Source organism: Balaenoptera physalus (genome assembly GCF_965194825.1).
Source record: "Balaenoptera physalus genome assembly, chromosome: 14".
Taxonomy (NCBI): domain Eukaryota; kingdom Metazoa; phylum Chordata; class Mammalia; order Artiodactyla; family Balaenopteridae; genus Balaenoptera; species Balaenoptera physalus.
In genome coordinates this window covers 77,771,459-77,797,503 of record NC_138893.1, presented here as the reverse complement: position 1 = coordinate 77,797,503, position 26,045 = coordinate 77,771,459, and the positions used below count along the sequence as shown (strand labels likewise).

At 47.4% G+C, this 26,045-nt stretch overlaps 1 protein-coding gene across 3 annotated transcripts in view; it reads left to right on the top strand.

Annotated features, from left to right (window-relative positions):
* Nucleotides 1-26,045, top strand: part of TSPAN14 (tetraspanin 14) — a 55,936-nt gene that overhangs the window by 11,233 nt on the left and 18,658 nt on the right. For all 3 annotated transcript variants that reach the window (XM_082425740.1, XM_082425738.1, XM_082425739.1), the window contains exon 2: nucleotides 15,648-15,745. In XM_082425740.1, the coding sequence (XP_082281866.1) occupies nucleotides 15,665-15,745 (81 nt within the window). In that variant the 5' untranslated portion in view covers nucleotides 15,648-15,664. The remainder of the gene's footprint in view (nucleotides 1-15,647; nucleotides 15,746-26,045) is intronic.

Below are 26,045 nucleotides of genomic sequence, written 5' to 3'. Positions count from 1 at the left end.
ATCTTCCCACTGAGTCGATGGCGTGCAGTCTGCCGGCTGTACCGTCACTTCCCCCAGCTGTACCCCCAGCTCCCCGGTGGTGCTGAGATTTCTGTTTGTTTAAAGAGGGTCTTGCATCTTATTGGATCACAGTGATGCTGACTTGTACAGTGGGGACAGAGAGAGGGCTTACCTGTTTGTGCCACTGAGGGTGTGTGAGAGAGGGAGAAGGATGGGGGGGAGGGCGAGTTCATGGATGCCTTTGGGAGCACCAGCCTCCTGGTCTTAGGCAGAAAAAGCCACTCCCAAGCGTAAATTTTGATCCCTTTACCTCCTGGTCCTTCTCCATGAAAGAGCCGTGTAGGAAGAGCTCTTAGCATTTAGTGGCAGGGGTAGTTGAGAAAACAGTAGGGTTTTTTTTTTTTTTTTTGGTCTCTGTGGTTGTGGGAATTTTTCTCCAACTGAGGGGAACCATCCACCCCCTGTCCCTTTGCATCTGAATGTGTCTCATCCCCAGTTTTTGGTGGGCAAAATGAGCTTCCTCCTGGGGGTCTGATTTCACCCAGTGTGAGGTCACAGGCCCAAGCTGAGGGTTACTCTCTGGCATCTCTTTCTGGAAGTGTGCCCGCCCCAACTCATACATCTCCAGCATTCTAAACCGCAGCCGGAATCTGAAATGTAGTCCCCCTGCCTTTGACATAAGAGTTGTTTGGTATGAGAACTCTGGAGCTGTCACTACTTTTATTCGTGTTTAGCATTTTTTTTTTATCTTTTCAAAACCCATCCATCTTGAGATCAGCCTGGCTGTCTTATCTGACTCTTATCAGCCAACCTCGCAAATTAGGAAGCAAGTCCCAGCCCTGGACAGGGTTGCCCTTTGGAGTGCCCTTGTTTCAGCAAATGTTGTACAAGACTCAGCAAAAATAGCTAAGTTCGCTGTCATATGCCTTGAAACACAGATGCAGCTTTTAGCGTAGTTGGGCCCAAACAAGTGTGGGAAAGGTCATGACTGAGGCAGCACGCTGCTCCGGAAAAGCGCAGGGAAGTAAGGAGAAGGCTGAGGTTGGGTCCCAGCTGTGCGACTGGCCCTCTGGGTGACCTTGGCGATTCATTTCCATGGGCGTAGGTCTCTGGAAAATGGAAGGGTTGCTCAGATGAACTTTGGACATTTTTGAGCCGTGACTCTTTGAGTTCTATGAATCTAAGTCCAAAGTGCTTGGTCGCTACACTGAGCCCCTCTCACCAACTCAGGGTACCTTTTTGGAGGAAATGTCATCAGATGGGGTTAACGGAGGGTATCTCTTCCCTGGCGCATTTCTTCCTCAGGTTCTTGAGGGGCTGGTGGTGGTGAAACCCACCCATCCTGAGCCCAGAAGCACACGGGCAGTCCTCAGGGGCTGAGTGTGGCACCAGGAGCCCACTGATAAATAGTCCTGCCTCAGACAATGGCATTGACCCTTTTCTTGGAAATACCACATTCCCTCTTTGGGGAACCTCCGGGGATGGAAAGAAAGCTCTTTATTTTACCTCCCAACAAAGTGAGGCCAGGCTGTTAAGAGTAAAAACAAAACCTATAAGACAGAGATACCATCTGTACTTAAATATCCAGTTTGGTCCTGGGGGTGGCAGGGTGGCGGCTAGATTTACATTTTGTCTTTATTTTGTTCAAAATTCCACGAGGCAAAAATGGGTTTCTGGCCCTTTATCTGCCTTTCCCCACCCAGCCTCCACCCCCTGGGAGGCCTCCTGTGCCCCATGGCTTTCCTCCCATTGTCTGCTGGGCTGGGATCAGCCTTGTCACTGTTCTGGGCTGTGTGTTTCTGCCCTGCGTCACAGGAGGTCTGTGGTCTTGGAAGGTATCCAAGGGGCAGGGAGTCCAGCTTTGATAAACATTTGGTTAGAGTAGCTTCCACAGCTGTGAAATGGGAATAAAAATAACCTGTGAGGATCCAGTGGGATGCACTAAAATACTGAGCAAATTCTACAGTTAAAGCATTCCTCCGAGAAAGCTGATTGCATCCCTGTCGGTGGACGCACGATTAGGTGGGTGGGCTTTCCCCCATGACTTGCCTTAAAGGTCCTTTCCCTCCATCAGTGTTACTGTTTTTCTTTTGGGCCTCTTACACCCTCACTGTTCAGACCACTGCCCACAGGCCTGTCACTGGGCAGCACCGGCAACACCTGGGGGCCTGTAGCGCTGCAGACTTGCCCCACAGCAGCTGATGCAGAATCTGCTTTTAACAAGATTCCCAGGTGATTTCATGCGCTTTCAAGTTTGAGAAGCACTGGCTCAGACACCTCCGTCCCGCCCTGCCCCACCCTGAGACTCTCGCACCTTCTTCTGTCTCTTTTGTGGTTTTGCTGTCTTCACCCTCTTGCCCTCCTTAAAGCTGCCGACTTTAAAGGGCTCTGCCAGCTCTGGCTCTGTGGCTCCCACCCCCTCGGGCGCGCAGTTCGCAGCAGGTAGCCCTGGGCGCTGGCGGTGTCTGGGAGGTGGGTCTGGGGACCGTGGAAGCCGCCTTGGCTGGCAGCTGGCTCCCTGAAGCCTGCTGGCGAGGTCAACTTCGGGGCACTGAGCTGAGGAGGTAATTGGAGCCCTCTTTTGTGGAAGGGGGCGCAGAGCCTCCCTCGGCCATCTGGTGCCATTTGCCCCGCCCCATCCGTCCAGCTGGGCGACAGGAGATCAAAATCAGGTTGTAAATGTTGTTTGCTTTTTGTAGAAACACAAAGCATTCTATATATAAAGATGTTTTGGTAGATGTTGAAGTTCAAATAAATAGGCCAGAAAAGGGATTGTAAATTTATTTTTTTTAGCGGAAAAATGTTTGAGATGACTTTCCGGATTTCGCTAGGATTGCCTGCCCTCCCCCTGCATTCTGGTTGAGGTGGGTGGAGGGCTTGTGGGTGTGAGCTTGGGCCCCCAGGCCTGGGGATGCCCCTGGCTTTCCGGGACTGTTTCAGGGACTAAGCTGCTAATCTTCTATCTCTTTGCGGATCCTTCTCAGCTTTTTTCAGTAGAGTTCCACCATTGATTTGCATTAAAAAAAATCTGCTTCTCCCTCCCCCACCCCTCTTATTCCTCTTCTCTTTTACATTTTCAACGCACTTTGTTATATTTATTTATTTTTCTCCAGCGGGCTTCACCTTTTGCTTTGTCCCTCTGTGAGCCTGACCCCAGGCTGTTTGCCTTGCTCGGAGGCCAGGAGCCAGGCTCTGCCCTGGCCTGGTGAGCCCCTGTCTGCCCAGGGCAGGATTAGGGAGTGCTCCCAATGCTGACCTCGGAGTGAAGTGGGTTGGTTGGTTGTCTTAAAACACAGTATATTGTAGTGAACTGTGTGACTTTGGATACAAAGATTTTGAATATCTTAGAGCCACAGTGTTTTATGCCTTTCAGGCATGGAGAAATGGAGTAAATGTGTGTAATTCTAAGTTCTCCTATATAGTTTCTTTGTGTTGGGGCAGAGGAGGGTGGGGATAGGGCAACCCCTGCAAAATGAACATTTCCCACCTACATTAGACGGGCAGGTCACATTCTCGCACCGGGGCAGCTCCCCTAAGGGCTGCCCAGGACTCAGCTATTGGAGCAGAATTTCTCTCCGAGAGAAGGCCCACTTGTCACTCAGTATGTTTGCGGCTGTTAGGAGTGGCCCCTACCACAACTGTGTCAGCCCTGCAAGGGCAGCCACACTGGTGGGGTCTTGGTGACATCCTCAGGGCCCGGCCCAGAGCTGGGGCCACACTGGGGCTCTGTTGAGACTGTTGGCTGCCACCATGCTGGGTTGTAGCGGTTAAACCCACTGCTGTGGGGAACATTTCCTGACCAGCTTCCCGCCTCCTCCTTCCTTCCTTCCTGGGTCCCATCCTGCCCTCCTGCTCCTGCCTGACTGCATTTAGCAGAGGGAAGCGTGTTCTGAGCCCCCTGCATCAGGCACGGGTCTCACTCGAGTTCTTGGTGTCCACAGCCCCATTCTAGGTGCCTGGCACGCAGCAGGTGCCGGGACATGTAGAAACAGGTCCTCAGATGTTCATCTCCCACAACAAAAGCCTTTCCCCCAGGGGCTCACAGAGTGAGTTAGGGCACTGGTGGATTGCTGTGCACTTGGCTTCAGTCGCGAACTGGCCTTGCCTTAGGCTCTTCGTGGGGAACCTCAGGGTGGACAGAGGGTCCAGGCCTCTGGGTCCTGAGGTCTGGAGGTCACAGCACGTAGGCCTCATGGGTTCTTGTCCATGCTGGGGATGTCGCTGTAAACTGGGCCCAGATTACCGCGTCTTGTGTGCACCTGGCTTCTGGGGGTGGACATTTTGTGTGCACTTAGGTTTTCAGAAACAGGCCTGCTGTGATTATCTGGGCACAAGGTGCCGTGCACTATGTGCCGTGCACCATGACGGCAGGGCTCCCCATCCTCACGTGAGAAGGCGGCTTCCCCTGCAGCAGCAGAGGGAAGGCAGCTGGGAGGCCAGGATGGTGCCAGGCCTCCTTCCCCACAGCCTTTTGAGAGGTTAGGGGGCAGCAGCTGTGGGTGACCTGGCCCTGCCTCATCTGGGTGGGCAGGCACCACCCTGGTGCTGCCTGAGCAGTTGAGTGAGCTGCCTGATGAATCATCTTCAAGATCTGTGTTTGGGCCCCAGGCGTGTTTGTTGCCCAAATGTTTTTTTGTTTGTTTGTTTAAAGGAAAATGGCCACAAATTCTACATTTTACTGGAGATGAGTTATTTTGTAGACTCTGCCTTCATTTGTTTTGTTTGTTTTTTGATCTTTCGTCAAGATAAGACTTGGGTTATGCATTTTATGGTGTGTCCTCATTGTATCCCCTCAGGAGGGATGGATGTTGGCTTGAGGGCCTCATTACTAGTGATGACAGTGGTGGTCACTTGGCTAAGGCGGTATCTGCTGGGTTTCTCCACTGCTGAGCTATTATTATGTTCTTTGTAATTAGTAAGTGTCCTATGGGGAGATACTTTGAGACTATGTAAACATGCTGCTTTCTCATCAAACTTTGATCAACTGGTTTTAGAACCTGTTTACGGTCTGAATGTTTTTGTGTCATCCCCTGCCCCAGTTCACATATTGAAATTCTAGTGCCTGGTTTGATGATGTTAGGAGGTGGGGCCTTTGGGAGGTGCTTAGGTCATGAGGGTGGAGCCCTCAAGAATAGGATTAGTGCCCTTACAAGAGACCCCACAGGGCTCCCTTGCTGCTCCATCTTGTGAGGACATGGTGAAAAGGTGCCAGCTTTGAACCAGGATGAGGCCCTTGCCTGACCATGCTGGCGCCTTAATCTTGGACTTCCCAGCCTCCAGAACTGTCAGGGATAAACTTCTGTTCTTTAGAAGCTGCCTGGTCTGTGGTATTTTGTCCAGTCTGGTGTTTTGTTACAACAGCCTGAACAGACTGAAAACCCATTATCAGTTATTTCTGTTGTGGTTGCTGAGTGACAATGATTTAATTACATTAATTTTACATTTATCCTTCTGCTGTAAAGAACTTTCCCTTCTCCTCCACTTGTTTATTTATCCATTTATATATATTAGAATGGACTCATGGATTCTTACTTTATTCAATGAGTTAAAATGCATTAGTATTATTGTTTATTTTGATGCTCACATTGTTCCAGATTGGGCCAGTGGGGGTCCCTTCAAACTGACGGCTGTGAAGGACAGCTCTTAAAAATGTGAATTTCCAGGTCTGTCACAGTCCTGTTAAACTAGTCTCTGTGTGCAGTTTGGAAAAAGCTCCTTGAGTGATTCTCCTGTTCTGTGGAATTTGGGATCAGCTGGACCAGGCCGGTCATTTTCAAGTGTGTAGCTCATGGAGCCTCCCCTTTCCACCAGCCACTTGAAGAGACCTGCTATGCCCACCTCCATGCTGGGTTTCTGGGTCAGAGTCTCTTTGTACAAAAGCTCTTGTAGCTTGAAAAGTAATAAAAATAGTAAGTTTGAAAATTGCTGGATTAGGTGACCTCCATTCCAGGCCCAACATTTCTCCCGCTGAGCCCTCACCTCCCCGCTTCCCTCCTCTGACCCACATCCCTCCCTCCCTCACCTTCTTCCTTGGTGACAGCACTGAGGTAGACAGATGTCTCCTCACCAGATTAGTGAGGGGCCCCTTGATGCTCCTCAAACTCATCAGGTTTGGGGTTGTGGGTTTTTGGTGGTGGAAGCTCATAATGCTGTGTTTGCTAAGAACAGAGTTTCATACAGGAAGCCAATTCATACAGCACTTAGAATCCTAGGCCCGTTGGAGAGCCTGGTGGGGCTCAGAGCTGGTGGCCTAGGCTTTCCTGGACCTCCACCTGGAGGCCATCCCAGGTCCAGCAGTCTAGGGCCTGAGGGTCTCTGAACTCTGGGAACCTCCCTTCTCCCACACCTGTGTGGCAGGGCCTGTGCTTGTGACCCTGTGATAAGGGACGGTGGCCCACCCTAACGCCTGCCTGGCTTTGTAGTGTCTTCCCATAGTGAAGAGTCAAACTTCCAGACCCCTGTGAGTGGCTGCTGCCACCATGTCCAACTTTGTACTGTTTCTGGCAGACTCTGAGTATGGGGAGTTGGGTCCTAAGGGGTATGGGTTAGAGGAAGACTTAGACACTTCTGACTCTGAGGGTGAGTCAGAGCTTCGTGGGGAGCCCATGAAGCTGAGCCCCTCCTTCCCCTCTCAGGGTGGCGGTGCCCCAGGGCTGAGGCATGACGTCCTTCCTGTGTGTGATTCCCATGGGCAGTGAGGCAGCCTACTCTGGCCTGCCTTTGTGACCATCTCTCCTACTGGAACCCAGTTCCCTTGAAAGTCACCTGTCTCCTCCTAGACTTCTCCCCTTGGGCCTCCCTGTTCCTATGGCCAGTGAATGCTCCACAGTACCCAGTGGGCTCTGAGGACCTGGACAGTCCAGGGCCTAAGGTGTGCTGTTTGGAGCTGCAGCAGGGTTCCCAGCTCCATTGGGAATATGGCTGCCCTTCCCTGGGATGGGCCTGTGGGCAGGTACAAGTACCGAGAGCCTCGAAGGCCAGGTGGAAAGGTTGAATCTTGGTGAATGGCTGAGTCTGGAGAAGGAGGCAGGGAGGAGCCAGCAGGATAACTTGGGTTCTAGCTCGGGATATGGGTGGATGGTGCTGTCCAGGTCAGCATAGTTCAACTGGGTTCTTTGCTTAGGGTTCTTACATGGCCCAAATCAAGGGGTAGGCAGGCTGCATTCAGAAGAGGTTCTGGGGCAGAATCTAGTTCCTTGCTGTTTGTTGTAGAACTGAGGTCCTGTTTCCTTGCTGTCATCCAGGGCTACCCTTAATTCCTGGAGCCTCTCTCTGGTCCTTGCATGTGGCTCCTCTTTCTCAGATCCAGCAACAATGCATTGCATCCTTCTCATGCTTGGAATCTCTCTGACTACTTCTGCCCTCAGCTGGGAGAAAGCTCTGCTTTTAAGGGCTCATGTAATTACACTGGATCCACTCAGTTTCCCTATTTTAAGTAAATTGATCATTCATCTTGATTACATCTGCAAAATCTCGTTTGTCCTTTCTTTTATATGGTTATAAATTATACTTCCTGTTTTTTGACTTTGCTCAGTAAAAAGATGGCAATTAAAAAAATTTTGAAGTCATCCTAGAGATCTGTGTAAAAATGGTGGATTGAGTGGACACACCTAATTTTATTTTATCCTAAAACCCCACAAAAGTTAAGATAAAGGGAATTTTTAAAAAGCAATCAATCTGCGAGGACAGGGAGAATGGGAAAGGAAACAACAGCAAGAAAAAATTTGCAAACCGGTAATTAGATGGGTGAGGGGCTCAGTTTGAAATGTAGGAGTTGGTGTCACCATATTATTATTTTGGGGGGGTTTGCAGGGGAGGAGCATCAGAGGTGGCTAAATATAAGAATTGTTTGAAAGCAGTTGATGTGGTTAGAGCCCTTTCCTTTCTCAGTGGTTCTTGGTGACTGCTTCTTCCCTTTAGCTGGACATTGGAGATTCCTTGTGCTGAAGGAAAAACCAAGGGCCTGGGAGACTCCAGGTGTTCTTGGAGGTTCATATGAAGACTATCTCCATTCCCCAGCCTTTTATCCCACTTGGTTTCTAGAACACTGACAGCCAGCCCCTTACCTTTCAGGCAGGAGATTAAAAGACACCTCACTCGGCAACCTGACCGGCCTAAGAGGAAAGAACTAAAGATGCTGACGACATCTTTAGCGGATGGCCCAGCCAGATCGCCCTGCACAGAAACTCACCTGCCCAAGAACTCAGTGCTACTAGTCAGTTCTTAGGCATTTATTCTTAGTCATGAGGATTACCAAGGATTGCTAATATCTGAAGAAAGTACCTAACATGAAAGGAAGCAAAACAAGTAGGGGGGAAAAGGCAACTTGAAATAAATATTTTATTTAGAGAGAATATTTTGAAAAAAATTAGACATTTTCTCAGAGAGATAAGAGAAATATTATATCTATGAAATATGAACAGGATACTATACAAAAGGAACATTTAGAAAACAAAAAAGTATTAAAAGTTTAAAAGAGTAAGAGCAGAGCAAAAATATCAGAATTAATAGAATAATTAGAATTATTATAAAGTTGAAAGAGTCTTCCAGAAAATAGACAAGAAAGATGAAGAGATGGATAATAGAGCAGAAGAGGTAAGAAATTTAAGGAATCAGCCCGGGTTCCCATGTCCATTAATATAGGAGCTGCAGAAAGAGAGAACAGAGAAAAATGCAAGTGGGAAAATCATCCAGAAAAAAATTTCCTAGAAAGGTATAGGTTTCCATATTGTATGGACTCATCAAATGTTGAGCCACGTGGATGAAGGTAGACCAGTACCCTGAAATGTCAGTGTGCTGGGGAGAAAGGGATGATCCTACAAGTTTACAGAAAGAAAGGAAGAGGTTAAATACAAAGATCAGGAATCTGAGTGGTTTCAGCCTTCTCAATACCCTGGAATATAGGTAGGGCGACCCCTTCATTGTTCTCAGTGGAATTGACTCCCAACCTAGAATTCTATACACAGCCAAACTTTTATTCAGAAATGAAGGTAAAATAAAGATGTTTTCAGACATACAGGGTCTGAAAAACTTTCCTTTTGCCCTGAAGATTTCCTCCACCAAGGTGAACAAAGACTGGCTCTCTTGTAGGCTGTATCCCAAATGAGGCAAAAGGGAGTTCTGGGACCCAGTCCAGATTAAAGCGGCTCAGAGGATTCCAGGAGAGGTTTCTTCTGGAAGAAGAACTAGAAATAGGACATCTGATGTGAGTGAGCTTATTGAGAGGAGATTTGGACAACTGGCATTGAATTTGGGGTTGAATATTAATAAATTTGTAGAAAATTAAACAAACAGAAAAAATAAGAATTATTAACTCCAGAGAACAAAAAGTTGTCTAGGAAAAGTAATCATGGTTTACATGGCTCACTCTGATGGCTCTCGTGGTCCTAATGATGTAAACACTGAAAATTACTCTAGCCATCACTATAGTTTAGCTATAATTGGAGTGCAGGTATGGGAAAGGAGTTGGTGGGGGGCGGTTTGGGGCACAGGTGGTTTGTAGAGGAGGGAAGAGAGTTATGCCCTTGTCTTCCAGGGTGGGAAGTGGATAGGTAACACGTAAATAACACTGAAAAGCCAGGGAATAGTAAGACAAACATATCATATACAGAAATTTCTAAGAGATATTTGGAAAGTTAACATCAAGACCAGCTAGAAGTTGAGGGAGTCCCTGGAAAGGGCAAGGCCTGGCCTTGGGACCTGGGATCTGCTGTTTTTCTCAACATAGCTTTTACAGTCGCTGATTCGTAGATTATGTGCAGGGACAATTTTGAAAAAAATTAAAGCAACAGCAAATCTAGAACACATGGCCTGTGATAAGGGGAAGTCCTGTTTCACAAAACTCAGGGGTGCATGTAAGTATGTGTGCCCTGGATTGATTGTTAAATGTGCTTCTTACTGTGGGCCATCGTAAAAAATTTGAAAGCCATTGTCAGTGGCTTCTCATTGCCAGTTCCCTTTGCGCACTTCTGAATTGTCCAAGTATTTTACAGTTGAGCGTGTGCTACTTTTTAAACTAAATAAAGCGGTGGGAGGGAGAGGGAAGAGGAAGGAATCTTACAAGTTAGTTAATATTATCCCAAAGTAGATGAGCCCTGTTTACTTTGACTACAGAGGTCATCACACTTGGGGGGGCCAGCATCCTCCACCAGCAGTGGCCTCCGTTTATTTTTTTTAAATTTTATTTATTTTATTTTTTATAAATTTATTTATTTATTTATTTTTGGCTCCGTTGGGTCTTCATTGCTGTGTGCGGGCTTTCTCTAGTTGCGGCGAGCGGGGGCTACTCTTTGTTGCGGTGCATGGGCTTCTCATTGCGGTGGCTTCTCTTGTTGCAGAGCACGGGCTCTAGGCACGTGGGCTTCAGTAGTTGTGGCACGCAGGCTCAGTAGTTGTGGCGCACGGGCTTAGTTGCTCCATGGCGTGTGGGATCTTCCCGGACCAGGGCTCGAACCCGTGTCCCCTGCATTGGCAGGCGGATTCTTAACCACTGCGCCACCAGGGAAGACCCTCAGTTTATATTTTTAATACAAAGGTGGTAATGGTAAGTGCGATGATGAAAACCTTTTCAGAAAATCACTTGTATGTCTACCAACCCATGAAACCATTTTCACGCTTTTAGTTTCCATTTTGACCTTTGACCACATGCTTACAAATTGTTTCATAATTGCAAACCAGGATGTTTAGATTTCATACTTAACTCATATTGTTTTTCTTCTTTTGGTTTCTTTCCTTGAGGCAAATTCTGAGTCATGAGTTTACTGGATTAAGGGTCTGGCTTTTTTTTTTTTTTTTTTTTTTTATGGATTTGAATGTCTGTAACTGTATTGCTTACCAAAGGGTTAGTAACAGTTTACTCCCATGCCAGCAAGGTATGAATGCACCAGGCTCATCGTGGTTTGCCAGCAATAGTGGTGGTGATTTTGTTAAATTAAAAAGTGTAAAACACTATCTGCGGGTTGTCTTTAAGTTTCATTTCCAGTGACTATGAATATTTTTCCATTTATGAATTGTATTGTCCTTCCATTTCAGTATAATGCCTGTATCCTTTGTCTATTTGTCTAAAACTAGGATCTTTTGTTAAGTATGAACTTTTATATGTTGCAGATAGTATTTACCCTTTGTCGTAATAGCTGCAGCTGCAGGTAGCTTATCATTTGTGTGTCCTTTTTCATTTTAATGTTCCTTTTAATTGTATGGGAATTTAAAAACTTACCTGTTTTATACTGATATTTTTGTACTTTGGATTGTTTTTTCCTGTTGGCTCAAAAGTGAAGGAGATTGGTGTGTGTGTGTGTGTGTGTGTTTGTGTGTGTGTGTGTGTGTACATGTAGCCTTTAATATTTAGATTGGTTTTAGCCTATTATTCAGTTCCTCTCTGATTGCAAACGAGCTATCTCAACACTTAAATAATTTTGACTTTCCCCCTTGTTTTAAGAAGTTGATGTTTTGACAAACACATGCCTCCTATTTGCCACATAAATGCTTTATTCTTTTTTGATAACTTTTGGAGTTGAGACAGTTTGAGGACTTGGAATTAAATTTTTCTGATAATTGTTTTCTATGCAAAAAACACAAAATAGCTTTTGGAGATTCTTCTCAATTGTGGTGGTAATTAGTATTTGTGAAAAGTTTATTCATCTTCTGTTAGAAGGCAAAGTTCTTAGTCTGTGTATGTATTTTAGGGTAAATGGTCTTGGTGTTAATTGGTTAGCTGGTAGAGCGCTGAGTTCTGCCTTCCTCTGACGTGACTAGGGTTACCAAAGAAGGTGAGAAGTCAGGGACCACAGTCACTCTGGAGTCACTTTGGCTAACTTTTGGGTCAGATCTGGTTCTGGTTTCAGCGCCGCTGTCCTCATCGCCTTCTGTTCTTTGGTCCTTGGTAAATTTTGGGTAACACCTCAGGCTGGTGGCTGGGGAGCACTCAACAGTCTTTTCTCCTTCATTGAGGTTCTGAAGCTGCCAAGCCAGACCTCAGATGCTCATTGGCTTCATTCCCCTCCAAACCCAAGGCCCTGCGTTGGAGGATGTGGCTTAGGCTAGGGTCCAAACAGGTCTAACTGTTTGTTACCTCCTTCCATTTAAATTCTGGGGCTTGCCTATGTGGAGACCTGGATCTTCTGGCTGAAGTTCAGGACCTGCTTCTCCACCTCCTGGTCCCAGAACAGAGCGAGCAGGTCAGGAGTGAGAGGCAGGCTTTCCTCCCTGCTCCTTAGGTGAAGTGTGGGCTGGGGTCACTCTCCTCACCTCCTGGTCCATTGAGTGCCTTCTCTTCCCATGGGGAGGAGGCATAAACAAGTGGGTGAAGAAAGACTGAACTAAATGGTTTCCCGTCAACAGTTTCCTCTTCTGTGGGTTGGAATGGGGAAATAAGTGTCATTGAGACACCCTGCCCCCAAACCTCGTAAGGTTATTTTCATCCAACACAAATGGCACAGTGCTCATGCGAGTGCTCTGGGGGCGGGGGCGGTGGCAGGCGTGTAAGGGGACGTATCTGAGTGTGACACATCATCTCATGGATGATTAGGGTGTTTCTTTCTGATCATTCCCTGGCACAGACCTGGCTAGTATAGTTCCGAGTGTTTAAGTTACCAGGGAGTGAGGGCTTGGGGTTTACGTCATGGTTGTTGAGATTCTCCGGGTGTGGGCTCGGACCCTGACATCTGTGAAAGCAGAGTTATTTCCTGGTTGTGAGTCTTTGTGGGGTGAGACCCTGGGAGCCCAGTGGAGGAGGGGGGAGCAGATGGTAAGAAAACCAGCCCCCTGCAGAGAATCCACATTCCAGAGCACAGGCTCCCTGCAGCCTGCATGCCAAGGAGCTCCCTCTGGCCTTTCCATGTTCTCCCTGCTGCTTACCTGGCTGGAGCTGAAGGAGACCAGGGATCTCCACATGGAGAGTCCCTGTGTCACCTCAGGGTCATCGTTTTTCAGAGGCCCTGGGCAAGCGGGCAGGGATGAGGTCTGCAGTGCTGTGGAAAGCATACAGGCCAGTGCTAATTAGCTGGCTTCTTTGTGGAGCCAAGACCAAGCAGAAAGAAGGGAAGCTGGCTTTGTTTACTGCTTCAGAGCTCTGGGGAGAGTTCTTTACTATGGTTAGGTTAAATGATGTCCAAGGAGCGCCCTCTTGGATTCCTGAACATTCGGGTGCCATGCCTGAGCAGCCCTCCCCAATCTCTGGGGCCCAGTTCCATGGAGGGCACGGCCATCCACTTTCTGGCTTCTTTAGGATGCACAGGTGGGGAGGTGCATTTGGCCTTCCAAGGAGCAGGATTGTCTTGTCCATAAAAAGAACAGGGTTTCTACCACTTAAACATTTTTCTGCCTCATAGGTCATTTCCAGCCAAGTTGGCTGTTCTCTGTCTTAAACTTACTTGAGTTTTAGATTAAAAAAATTTTTCCTGTGTGGATTAATTCACACATTTGCAGCTAGGAAGACAAACCAGTGCTTTGGCGTTTTGTAATCTGCGAAACACAAGTGGGTGAATTTTGGTTACTTTTAGTTAATTGCTTACCAGGAGCCATCACTACTGCACTCCCCAGTCTCTGTGCTGCAAATACAGCTGACAAGGTCCTTCCACCTTTGCAAGATCCCCAGAGGGACTACAGCCTTCCGTGTCCAAGCTGATACCTCGTCCATTAGGCATGGCAGGAATCACCTGGGGAATCTGTCAAAACTGGAGATTCTTGGCCCCAACCCAGACCTTCTTATCAGAATCTCCAGAAATCTGTGTTTAGAGTAAGTCATTTTGATGCTGCCGGCTGATCTCCTCTACACCAGTGACATTAGGAATCGGTCGTTAAGGCCCCATTTTAGCTGAGGATGCTGAGGCCCCGAGAGGCAGACGCTTGCCCAGGTCAGGTCATGTTGCTGAAGGAAGGAATCTCTGCCTGAGAGCTCCTTTTCCTCTCCCTGCAGCCACCCTGCGTGGCCCAGGCTGTGTTCAGGCCTCCTGTGTGTCCTTGTGTCCAGTATTGTCCCTCATTACCTGGGGTTGTGTTCACACGCATTCTTGGAGGGGAGTTTTGTAGAATTGCTGCTCTGCTGGTGAGATGGAGAAGTGGGCATGGGGCTGCTGGGTCACTGCCCCTCCCTGGCTGGGTTTGAGGCCAGGCAGGCTGGGCACTCCCAGCTGGGCCTTGACCACGCTCCCATCGCTCCTGGAGGGAGGGGAGCCAGCGGATGGTGGTGTCCAGGCTCTGCCTGTTGGTTCTGCTCTGTGGGAAGGATGGTGGAGCAGTCAGAGCACCCGTTTCCAGAAGGATGTGGTTTTCATGTCCCTGCTTGGCAACACTTTCTCAGAACGCTACAGACCAACGGCCAGGCCACCGAGGCCACCTTACAGGAAGGGATTTTGCCGTGGTTGCTCCACAGCGAGGCGCAGAAGCTGGTCTCTTGCTGGCAGTTGTGGGTGGTTTGTCTCCCCACTGTCAGAGTAGCCTTGTTGGTTTTTGCCTTAAGCCCTGGGTTACATCTTGTTCTTCTCCTCACCCTGGGGAGTGGGGCGAATAGGGGGTGGGGGGGGAGCATTCCCCGTGAGCCTTAGATCCCACCCTGCGGGTCAGCTTGAGGCAGGCACCTGCCTTCTTGCCCACCATTCAGCCACTGTTTGACAGCAGGGGATAATGGAGGAGTTAAGGGTTCACCTAGGTTGCCACTGGGGTTCAAAAAGGAACATAGTAAAGGTGGGCCAGGCCCTCGGAATTCATTCCCCTTTGAGGGCACCCTCGTTTGTGCAGGCTTTGGCGGGTGGACACAGATAAAAAAGAGAGGCCCCTCCTTCACCCTGTGCCGTTCAGTGTTCTATAATCCAAGCTTTACTGCAGCCCCAGGAGGCCAAAAGAGTGGTCCTGGTAGGTGGGAGGTTAGGCAGAGGAAGGGGGAATGGGGTGAAGGCTGGCTGCTGTGGGCTCACAGGATCTCTCTGCCTGGGCCAGGCTGCTCTGCCTTCCTTACCTTTTGAGGGCCAGCTTGGGGGCTTGTCTCGGAAAATGTTAGATGAACGAATATGGCTCTTCCTGACTGGGCACTGTTAGGTCACGTCCAGACCTGCCCTTTCATCTCTTCTTCCCAAACGCGGCTCACAGTGGTCAAGCCCTCATTTCTTCCTTTGGTTTCCTCGACTCCTGATTGCTCTGCCCCAGGTAGCCGTGGGTGGAAAGAATGTGGACTGTGGGGAACCCCCAACCCCCCCCCCTCCCCCGCCTTGGTTTAGATCCTGGGCCCTGTTGTTTTTGTCTTGCTGTTGGGCAAGTCACATGACCTTCCTGAACTCCTATTTCCCCATCAGGAAGTGGGGAAATCAATACCCAATGGAGAGGTGATGAGATAATGTTTGGGAAGGTTCCCAGCAGAAGTCCTGGTATTTAGAACACACTTTTTAAAAATCACCATTCTCCATTCTTTCAAAAATTCTCCTCTTATTCTTTTGGCTGTTTATGGAAAGTTGACTTCACCTGATTTTTGTCTAACCTGTAGCTGCCATTGATAGTAATCCCACGTCTGGACCAGTAAAAGAGCACAGGGGACAATTTGGGGATTTCTGGAGCCTGAGTCTGTATTTTGCCTTTGCTCTTTCCTTGGGGAGCAGGTTTTGGGGAGATGTTTCGAAACTGAACCTACTGTCTTATCACTCCTCCTCTCTCCACAGATCCTGCTTCTCAGAAGATGCACTATTATAGATACTCCAACGCCGAGGTCAGCTGCTGGTACAAGTACCTCCTTTTCAGCTACAACATCGTCTTCTGGGTGAGTGGATGAGAGCGGCCATGTTCCCTGGCGTAGTCCTTAATTAGTAAATCATGCTTCTTCTTGTTCTTTTGATTTGCCAGAGCCCCGTGAGGCTCTGGGTGAGGTGGCTGACGGTCAGGGTCCTGCCCTCATGAAACCAGTGACAAGGATTGGGTTGACCAAAAAGTTTGTTGAAAAAACTGGAAAATCCAGTTCCGTTCAAAACGGAAAAACCAGAACCAACTTTTTGGCCAACCCAATAAATTATAAAGTAGACTGTCAGGTGCTGTGATGGGGAAGGCCAAGGCGATTGAAGACCAGATTAAGGGGCCCTACCCCAGCCTTGGGGGTTCAGGAAGATGGGGCTCTGACCCAGATGCGTGTCGGTTTCCCTCCACCCACACCCCAGGAATGCCCCAATGAGACATCAGCCGCCGGGTCCTTTGTGCACATTGGACTGTGGGCCAGGCCTTGTCCTGGGCTCTGGGAGGTAAGGGTGGACAGGGGGAGTAAAACCCTGTCCTTGTGGTGCTGGTGTTCAATCAGAAGGGGTATTAGCCTACGGAGCCTCAGAGCAGGGCCGGTGAAGCCGCTTGGCCGGGTGGTTGGGAAGCACATTCTGAGGAGAGGTGGCTTGTAGGCAGAGACCTGAGTACTAGTGAAGACACAGCTATGTGGGGTCTTGGGAAGAAAGCTCCAGGTAGGGAGAGCAGCATGTGCAGAGGTCCTGAGGCAGGAATGAACTTGGCATGTGCAAGAAGCAAAAAGAAGGCCATGTGGCTGAAGCTGAGTGAGTACAGGGCACAGGGGACACAGCTGAGGACACGGGCATGAAGAAGCCAGGTCATGCAAGACTGTATGGTTCCCAGTAAGTAGCTGGAATTCTACTTCTTTCAGTAACTCTTGGTAGGTTATAAGTTGGATGGTGTCATCTGATTTTGGAGTGATTCTGCAGAGTGAAGGCATGGAGGGTGGTCCCATGTTCTGAGATGGGCATTTGGGGCAGAAGGGTTTGAATGGCCTCTTAGCCAGCCACATGGAGATGTCAGTGTCCCGTACCAGTGGCCGTCCTGGAGATGAAAGTCTTGGCCACCATCAGAGGAAGGGGTGACCAGATCATCGAAGGAGAGTGTATTGACTGAGGAGAGGAAGGGTCTGAATATTGAGGCGGGGATGCTAGAGGTGGGGTTGAGGAGGAAAGTCCTCTCCAAAGTTGGCTGTGAGTGAGTGGCCTGAGATAAAAGGAAGACCAGGAGATTTTGTGTCGTGGAAGCCTTGAGAGGAAGCCCTTCATGTAGAGAGGAGTAGGATGAGGACAGAAAATTGACATTGGCTTTGACAAGGTGGAGGGTATGACCTTGACCAGAACTGCTGGGGATGGAAACCCACCTGGAGTTGGTCCAGGAGCCAGTGGGACATGAGGAAGTGGAGACCAGTGACTCGTGACAGTTCTTTTAAGGACTCTTGCCTTAAAGAGGAGCAGAGAAATTGGGTACTGGCTGGAGATGGTCAAGGGGTTAAGGGAGATATCAGAGCATGTCAGTGGCATTGGTCCAGGGGGAGGCAGACATTGATTCTGTGCAGGAGAGCACGGTGACGTGACCGTGCACAGAGGGTTTTAAAACCTCATTTAATCCAAGTATCTGCAGCTAGTGTCTGGGTGGGGCCTGATGGAGAAGAAGGGACAGGATAAGTGGTCATGATGCCACATTCGCCTCTACTGAGGATTTTGGCATTTCCTATTTGGACTGGAGCTCTTGACATCGAGGCCGACTTACCAAGATCTCTCAGCCTTTCACCCTTGTTTTTCCAGCATCACCCCCTGATGATTTATCTCAAAGTTTGGGGGGTTTTCTGTCCTGGAGAAGTAGGGTGGGATTCAGTGGCTTGGCCATTCACCGCTGGACTTTTCTGGTGCCCAGACAACCTTTCACCAGCAGCCTCATCATTGCCCCTGAGGTAGGGCAGTGCTGGACATTTGAGGTGATCCCTGTGGGCCCCTCCTAATGGGAGGACTGTGGTTGCCCCGCCCCTGAGTTGTGTGGCTTCTCAGACCTGCATTGCTCCCTGTCTGGAGGAGAGCCTTCTGGCCTCACCTGGAGTCCCCAGCCCCCAGCCAGGTGCACAGTTGAGGGCCACCTGGCTTAGGCAGGTGGTTTGACACTTTAGACACTTTGTCCACCCGGCTGTTTTACCCCTTGCCCGCTGGCCAGCCGTGCTTGCTTGGCCTTATATCCCGACCTCTGACCCTCATCCTGATTTTTGCATCTGGAGTGAAACTCTCCTGCTGCTGCTGTGGCCCAGGGCCCTGGTAATCTCTGTTTCTTCAGAGCCTCTTCAGGATAGATTCTTTGCTCTTGGGAAGCTTTACTAACTTGCCCAATATAATACATTGGCAGCACCAGATTCACATAGCGGAGTTCATGAATCCAGAATTGTAGCAAGTCTGCTTGGTGATTGAAGGGGGCTACAGCGTTATCGGAGTTTTGCAGAATTGGCAGTGTCTGTGGTCGAGAGTTAATCATTTTTCAGTTAGTGTGCACTGGGGCAGAACAGGACAGGACAAACAGGAACAGTCAGGAAAACGAGGCATGAGAGCTCTGTTGGGAAAATGAGAGGGGGAGGCTGCCCGGCCCCTCCCTGCTGGGTTCTAGGCGGAGATTTGCTGTCTTCATCTGCACAGGAGCTGGGAATGTGGAATGAGGCTTGAGAATTGGGGCGCAGAGCCCTTAGGGAAGTGCGTGGTGCAGCGGGGGTTCCTGGGTGCCAGTCTGGACTCTCACCTGAGCTGATTTCTTTGTGAAATACTGCTGTCACCTGCCTGCTGCCTGCCTCACAAGGTTGCTGAAAATGAATAAGATGATGTGCCAAGCCCTTACCTCCTCAGAGAACTTTTCTTTTTTAAATGGAGAAAATACAAAACTAGAGGCATATAATGAACCCCCCACTTCCCGCTGCCATGTTCCCATCAGCTAGCTTCAAAAGTTACCAACTCAGCCTATCATGTTTAATTTATATCTTCCCCCACCTTGGATTATTTTGAAGCAAAGCACAGATGGATCATTTTGCAGAGAGTTTTTGTTTGGTTTCGATGAATGAACAGTGAGCAAGTGGAGCGGAAGGATGACAGCCTTGATGGTGGACTTGGGCTCCGGAGGCAGGTCTGAATATGCAGAAGCAACCTGTTGATTCTTTGACCGATTCTAGGTGCTGGAACAAGCAGAGGTTTTATTTAACAGTTTGCCCCATCCAGAATTATTTTCACGGTAACGTTCTTTATAGCAAACACCTGTAGCACTCTAACCGTTTTTTGTTTTTTGTTTTTTGTTTTTTGTTTTTTAAGCTGTCTCCTTCCAACTTCAAGGCCGAGATTTTTCCAAGGGACCATTAATACTTGCTTGAGGCGAGAGATGTGGATGCCCGCAGTGTTTGTGTCTGTTCTGAACTGCATGTTTTACTGGGTGAACATGGAGCTGGGCTTCATGGGGATCTTATCACAGGGATGTCAGGAAAATGCTGCCACCACAGCATTTTGAGGACACTAGCACTTTTTACCCTTTCTTGGTTTTTAAAAATTATTATTATTATTATTATTATTTTAAAATTTATTTTATTTTTGGCTGTGTTGGGTCTTCGTTGCTGTGCATGGGCTTTCTCTAGTCGGGGCGAGCAGGGGCTACTCTTCGTTGCGGTGTTCAGGCTTCTCATTGCGGTGGCTTCTCTCTTTTCTTTTTATAAATTTATTTATTTATTTATTTATTTTTGGCTGCGTTGGGTCTTCATTGCTGCGCTGGACTTTCTCTACTTGCCACGAGCGGGGGCTACTCTTTGTTGTGGTGCGCGGGCTTCTCATTGCAGTGGCTTCTCTTGTTGAGGAGCACGGGCTCTAGGTGCGCAGGCTTCAGTAGTGGTGGCACGTGGGCTTCAGTAGTTATGGCTCGCGGGCTCTTAGAGCGCAGGCTCAGTAGTTGTGGCACACGGGATTTAGTTGCTCTGCGGCATGTGGGATCTTCCCGGACCTGGGCTCAAACCTGTGTCCCCTGCATTGGCAGGCGAATTCTTAACCACTGCGCCACCAGGGGAGCCGGTTTTTAAAATTATAATCATTCCTTGGATGTGTTAGACCTGTTTCTAGGGCAAAATCTCGCTTTGACATAGGAAAATGCATATCAAAACCACAATGAGATATCACTCTCACCCATTAGAATGGGTATTATTAAAAACCAGAAAAATAAAAAATGTTGGTGAGGATGTGGAGAAACTGGAATCCTTGTGCACTGTTCGTGAGAACGTATAATGGTGCAGCTGCTATGAAAAAAGTATGGTGGTTCCTCAAAAAGTAAAAAATAGAATTACCATATGATGCAGCAGTTCTCCTCTGGGCATATACCTAGAAGAATTGAAAGCAGGATCTTGAAGAGATATTTGCACACCCTTGTTCATAGCAGTGTTATTCATAATAGCTGAGAGCTAGAAGCAACCCCTGTGTCTACCGAAGGATGAATGGATAAACAAAAAGTGGTCTATACAGTCCATGGAATATTATTCAGCCTTAAAAATGGAGGAAGTTCCTACACATACTACAACATGGGTGAATCTTGAGGACGTTATGCTGAGTGAAATAAACCAAACACAAAAGGACAAATACTCTATGATTCCACTTATATGAGGTACATAGAGTAGTCTGCTTCAGAGACGCAAAGCAGAATGGTGGGTACTAGGGGCTGGGGGGAGGGGAAAATGGGAAGTTACTGTTTAATGGGGACAGAGCGTCAGTTCTGCAAGATGGAAAGAGTTCTGTGGACGGTGATGATGGTTTCACAATACTGTGAATGTACTTAATGCCACTGAGCCGTACACTTAAAAATGGTTAAGATGGTAAGTTTTATATTATGTGTACTTTACTATGATTAAAATTCTTTTAAAAAATCTCACTTTGACTTGCAGAGGAAAGGAAGCTGGGAGGGGCTTACAGCCTTTGTCTTTGTTCATTCTCACCCCACCTGATTCCACAGAGAATCTGAGCTTCCCTGGTTTTGCTGAGTGAATCCTCTCGAGGGATGATTCCAATGATGCCTGCAACTCCCGCCACAGACACTGAGTTTAATCTGCAAAGATCCTGATAAAGCCCTTGCCTGGATCTATTTCAGAGGTGGAATAAAAGTGAAAAACGGAGGCTGCTTGTAGGCACAGACGACAGAGCGCCCCCCCTGCTGTGGACCTTCTCAGTGACAAGGGCAGGTCTGAGCCACAGCTTCCCTGCTTGTAAAATGTGGGAATTCATTTCTGACCCTGATGTGCAGCCTGTTTCTGGGTGAGAAACATGGACATTTGTGCTCTGTGACCAGCGTGGCTTTAGGCCCCTTCCTCCGAAGTAACAGATGCTCCCACGAGTAGGGTGAGCATGTAATTTGTGCTCCAAGTTGGGAAACTTTTAAGAATAAAAGAGAGGTTATTAAGAATTTTGCCGGAACAACAGATGTGCCCCAGGACTGCCCCAGGCAAACCAAGACAGCCCCTAACCCTAACCCTTCCCAAGAGAGGCAAAGCCAGTCCGATGCGGAAGGACCTAACGGCAGCTCCCGTTTGTGGCATTTTTGTGGGTGGATGGTCTTAACTCTCTTTGTCTGGCCCTACAATGGGCCGTTGACTCTGGATCATTCTAACCGTTAGAGAATTGCCCTTATTTGAGCTGAACTCTGTCCATGTGATATCAGACCCCAAGGCCTGATCCCTAGGTCTGAGTGCAGATGGTTTCTCTGCTTCCATTTCTTGGTAATTCAATGCAGTCAGAAAGGGAAAGTCTAGTGTTTTAATAACATGTGTAGACTATTTCACTTTCACTGCTGAGAGGTGGTACCTTTTTTCCCTTCCAGTTTTATTTACTAAACTTTTGTAACTGCATGGAAATTCTAGAAGACTACACAAGGCATCCCAACTTGACTGTGTTCCCTCCTTCAGGCTCCATTTTCCTGTCTGCAGTCACACATAGTTTCACATCTTGGTGAGAGTATCCACGTGATCTTGAAGTCTGCGTTTTCGTATCAGCATCACCTAGTGTAGAACATTCCAGGTTGCCGCATAGACTTCCTGATTGTATTTTTGGAAATTCCTATATTGGACATTTAGGTTGTTTCCAATTTTTCTACTATCCTAGATAAGGAGCAGTGATTAGCTTTTGTAACACAGATTCTTCCCTTTGGGGAAAGGGGAGAAATTATTTGCTGGGATAGATTCCCAGGAGTGAGAGTAAAGTAAATGGGTCAGAAGGTGTGTCCATCGTTTTGACCGGCTTGACATTTATATAGTCATATTCTCCAGAAGGGCTGCCCCAATTCATAGGAAATAGACTGCCTTATCTTTTGACTCATAGGGGTGTGTGTTTGTATATTTTTCCACATTTTGTCTTGCCAAGACAGAAGGCGAGGATTGCTTAATTAGAGACTCCGCTAGAACTAGGAGTTGCTGATCCGTGTAGGGCCTCGGCTCCTGATCTCACTGGCTCAGGCGCATCTGCGGCTGGGACCACCAGGAGGGATTCGCATGGATGGGCAGTATGGTGCACTGTGATTATTCCCCAGGACATATGATTATTACACACTCACAGGGTGGCGTCAGGTCTAAGTAACTGGTGGTGTGTATAATTCTGCTTCCTTGGCCAGTAAATAGCGTGGCCCAGTCTGCTGGGGTGATTTGTCATCTATGGGGGAGTATCCTACTCCCATCTTGTTTGTACCTTTTTTTTTTTTTTTCCTAGAAATACTTTTTTAAAAATCACTTCTAGGGACTTTCCTGGTGGTCCAGTGGTTAAGAATCCGCCTTCCGGTGCAGGGAACATGTGTTCAATCCCTGGTCAGGGAACTAAGATCCCACATGCCGCAGGGCAACCAAGTCCACGCACTGCCACTACTGAGCCCGTGCGCTCTGGAGCTGGCACACCACAACTAGGGAGAAGCCCGCGCACTGCAACGAAAAGACCCCATGTGACACAACTAAGACCCGACCCAGCCAAATAAATTAAAAAAAAAATCACTTCTATTGAAGTGTAGATTAAATAGAATAGGGCTCTCGCCTTCTGAGATGGCCCACACTCTGTCTGTGGAGTGTATTTCTCCCAAGGCCATTCTCACCTTTTGAGACGGACTGCATTCTGACTATGGAATGTGTATCTCTATAAATAAATCCACTTTGAATATACATATTGATACATACATACATAGAAAGAAGGAGGGAAGGGAGGGAGTGAGGGAGGGAGGGAGGAAGGAAGGAAGGAAGGGAGGGAGTGAGGGAGGGAGGAAGGAAGGAAGGAAGGAAGGGGGAAGGAAGGAAGGATGAACCTGTACCCATTTCAAGTGTTCAGTGAGCTGAGCTGGCAGCTGTATCCTCCTTCCCCTCTGATCATGATCGCCACGATGAAGATGTGAAACGTTTCCATCCCTCTAGAAACTGTCCTTGCGCCCTTCTGTAGTCACTCCCTCCCCACCCTTCCTCTGGCAACCACTGATTTGCCTCCTGTCACTATAAATTAGATTTCACTCTTGGATCTGACTTCCTTTAGTTTAGGTGATGTTTCTCTGTTGTTTTTCTGCTTTTATTTTATTAATTTCTTTAAAAGTTTTTCAAAAGTCATGTTTTTATATTTAAAAATTGTGGTAAAACATACATAACAAAACTTAGAATTATAACTATTTTTAAGTGCCCAGTTCAGTGGCATTAAGTGCATTCACACTGTTGTGCAACTATCACCACCATCCATCTCCAGTCTATTGCGCTGATTTCTGCTCTTTTTATTATTTTCTCTCTTCTACTTATTTTGGGATTATTTTGTTCTTTGTCTGGCTTCTTAAGGCAGAAGATTAGGTCATTGATTTTAGATCTTTCTTCCTTCCTATAGTATAAGTACAGGCATACCTCATTTTATTGTGCTTCCCAGACACTGCATTTTTAACAAATTGAAAGTTTGTGGCAACCCTGCGTTGAGCAAGTCTATTGGCACCATTTTTCCAGCAGCATTGGCTGACTTTGTGTCTCTGTCACATTTTGGCAATCCTTAGACTGTTTGAAACTTTTTCATTATTATTGTGTTTGTTATGGGATCTGTGATTAGTGACCTTTGATGTTACTGTTGTAAAAAGATCTATGACTCACTGAAGGCTCAGATGATAGTTAGCGTTTTTTAGCAGTAAAGTATTTTTAAATTAAGGTACGTACATTGTTTTCTTAGACATAATGCTATTGCACACTTAATAGACTACAGTATAGTGTAAGCATAATCTTCCTATGCACTGGGAAACCAAACAATTAGTGTGACTTGCTTTATTGCGGTGGTCTGGAACCAAACCCAAGTACATCCAAGGTATGCCTATATTTGATGCTCTGCGTTTTCTGCATGCTATACATTTTGATATGTTTTCATTGCATTTAGTTAAATGTCTTGTATATGCATACTGTTTATATAATGTGTCTTTTCTTTCCCTCTCTGGCTTACTTCAGGATTTTCTCTTTGTCACTGGATTTCAGCAATTTTATCATGATATGTGCTGGTGTGTTTTCTTTGTGTTCTGTTTGAAGTTCATTGTGTTTTTTGGATTTGTGGGTTTGTATTTTTCACCAAATATGTGATTACTCCCATCATTATTTCTTCAAACGTACACCCTCCCTCCCTTGGACTCCTTGTTGTCCCACAGGTCACTGAGGTGCTGCTCAGTTGTGGGTTTTTTTAACCCCCTTCTACCATTTAGTTTAGAAGGTTCCTATTGCTTTTTCTTTAAGTTCACTCATCTTCTATAGTGCCTAATTGGCGGTTAAACCCATTTAGTGATTCTTCATTTCTAATGTTGTATTTTCTATTTCTAATAGTTCTATTTGGATCTTTTTTATACTTTCTATTTGTCTCTTCATTATGTTTATTTTCCTTTAAATCTTTGAGCATATTTACAATATCTATTTTAAAGTCTTTGCTTATTCCATCTTCTCTTTAATTTCTGTGTCTTCTTCTAGCTACTGAATTTCTTTCCTTGTTATAGGTCATGTTTTTATTTTCCCTCTTGCCTATCTAGTAACTTTTGATCGGATGCTAGATCTAATTTTTCTGCCCGAGTATTCTTCCTATCTTGGTCAGCTTGGGCTGCCATAACAACATATCACAGGCTGTTTGGTTTAAACAAGAGAAATTTATTTTCTCTCATTTCTGGAGGCTGGAAGTTTGAAATCAGTTTGCCAGCATGGTCAGGTTCTGGTGTGGGCTCTCTTCCTGGCCTGCACATGGCTGCCTTCCTGCTGTTTTCTCATGTGGCAGAGAGAGAGAACCCAAGCTCTGGTCTCTCTTCCTCTAATCATGGAGGCTCTACCCTCATGACCTTATGTAACCCTACATACCTCCCCGCCTCCAAATACCATCACACTGGGGGTTAGGGCTTCAAGATATGAATTTTGGAGGGACATCTTTTGAGTCTGACATCTTTTGTTAAATCTTGTATGTGAGATTCATTCATGCTGTGGTATGTAATTGTAGATCGTTGATTCTCATTGTTGTGGGATATTCCATTGTGGGAATATATCATTTGGGTTATTTGCAGTTTTAGGCTATTAAGACCTGTTGAAGTAATATAAAAACCTACCAGGGTTGGAGACCCGAATTATAGGGATGTCCTGGGGCTCTTGTGGCGAGCTGAAGGAAATCCTGTCTAGGTCCAGATGGTTTCAGTGTGATAGTTTAGTGCAGGACTTGGCAGACTACGGCTCGCAGGCCAAACCTGGCTGTCTGCCTGTTTTTGCACGTACAACTTTACTGGAACACACTCCTGTCCATTCGTTTACGTATTATCTGTGGCTGCTTTCCTGCTGTAACAGCAGAGTGGAGTAGTTGAAACGGAGACCTTCCGGCAGGCAAAGCTGAAAACACTATCTGGCTTACGGAACTGTCGACCCCTAGCTTAGTGTCTTGTTCTCTACTCACTGTTAATCACTGAACTGTGCCAGCGATGGCAGGGGCTGGGGTGGGGGTTCCTCCTCTCCATTGCCTGGGGCGCTGCCTGTAACCTCCCTTGGAGAACTCTGCCTCCCTGCCTTCCTTTCTTTCAAAGGCTGATACAGTCAGATTCCTGGGCAGGGTGTGGTGGGCGTGAGCTCCCTGTTATCAGGGAGCACAGAGATTCTGTGGAAGCTGCCCCAGAGCCCTGTGGGTAATCCTCCCCACCTCCACGTCGGGCCCCTCTCAGGAGTTCACTGGCTCTGCGGGAAGGGCACATGTGCTTCTGGTTTTCAGAACCACCCTTCCGGCAGGAGGAAAAGCTGGTGTGTGATAGCTGTGTGACCC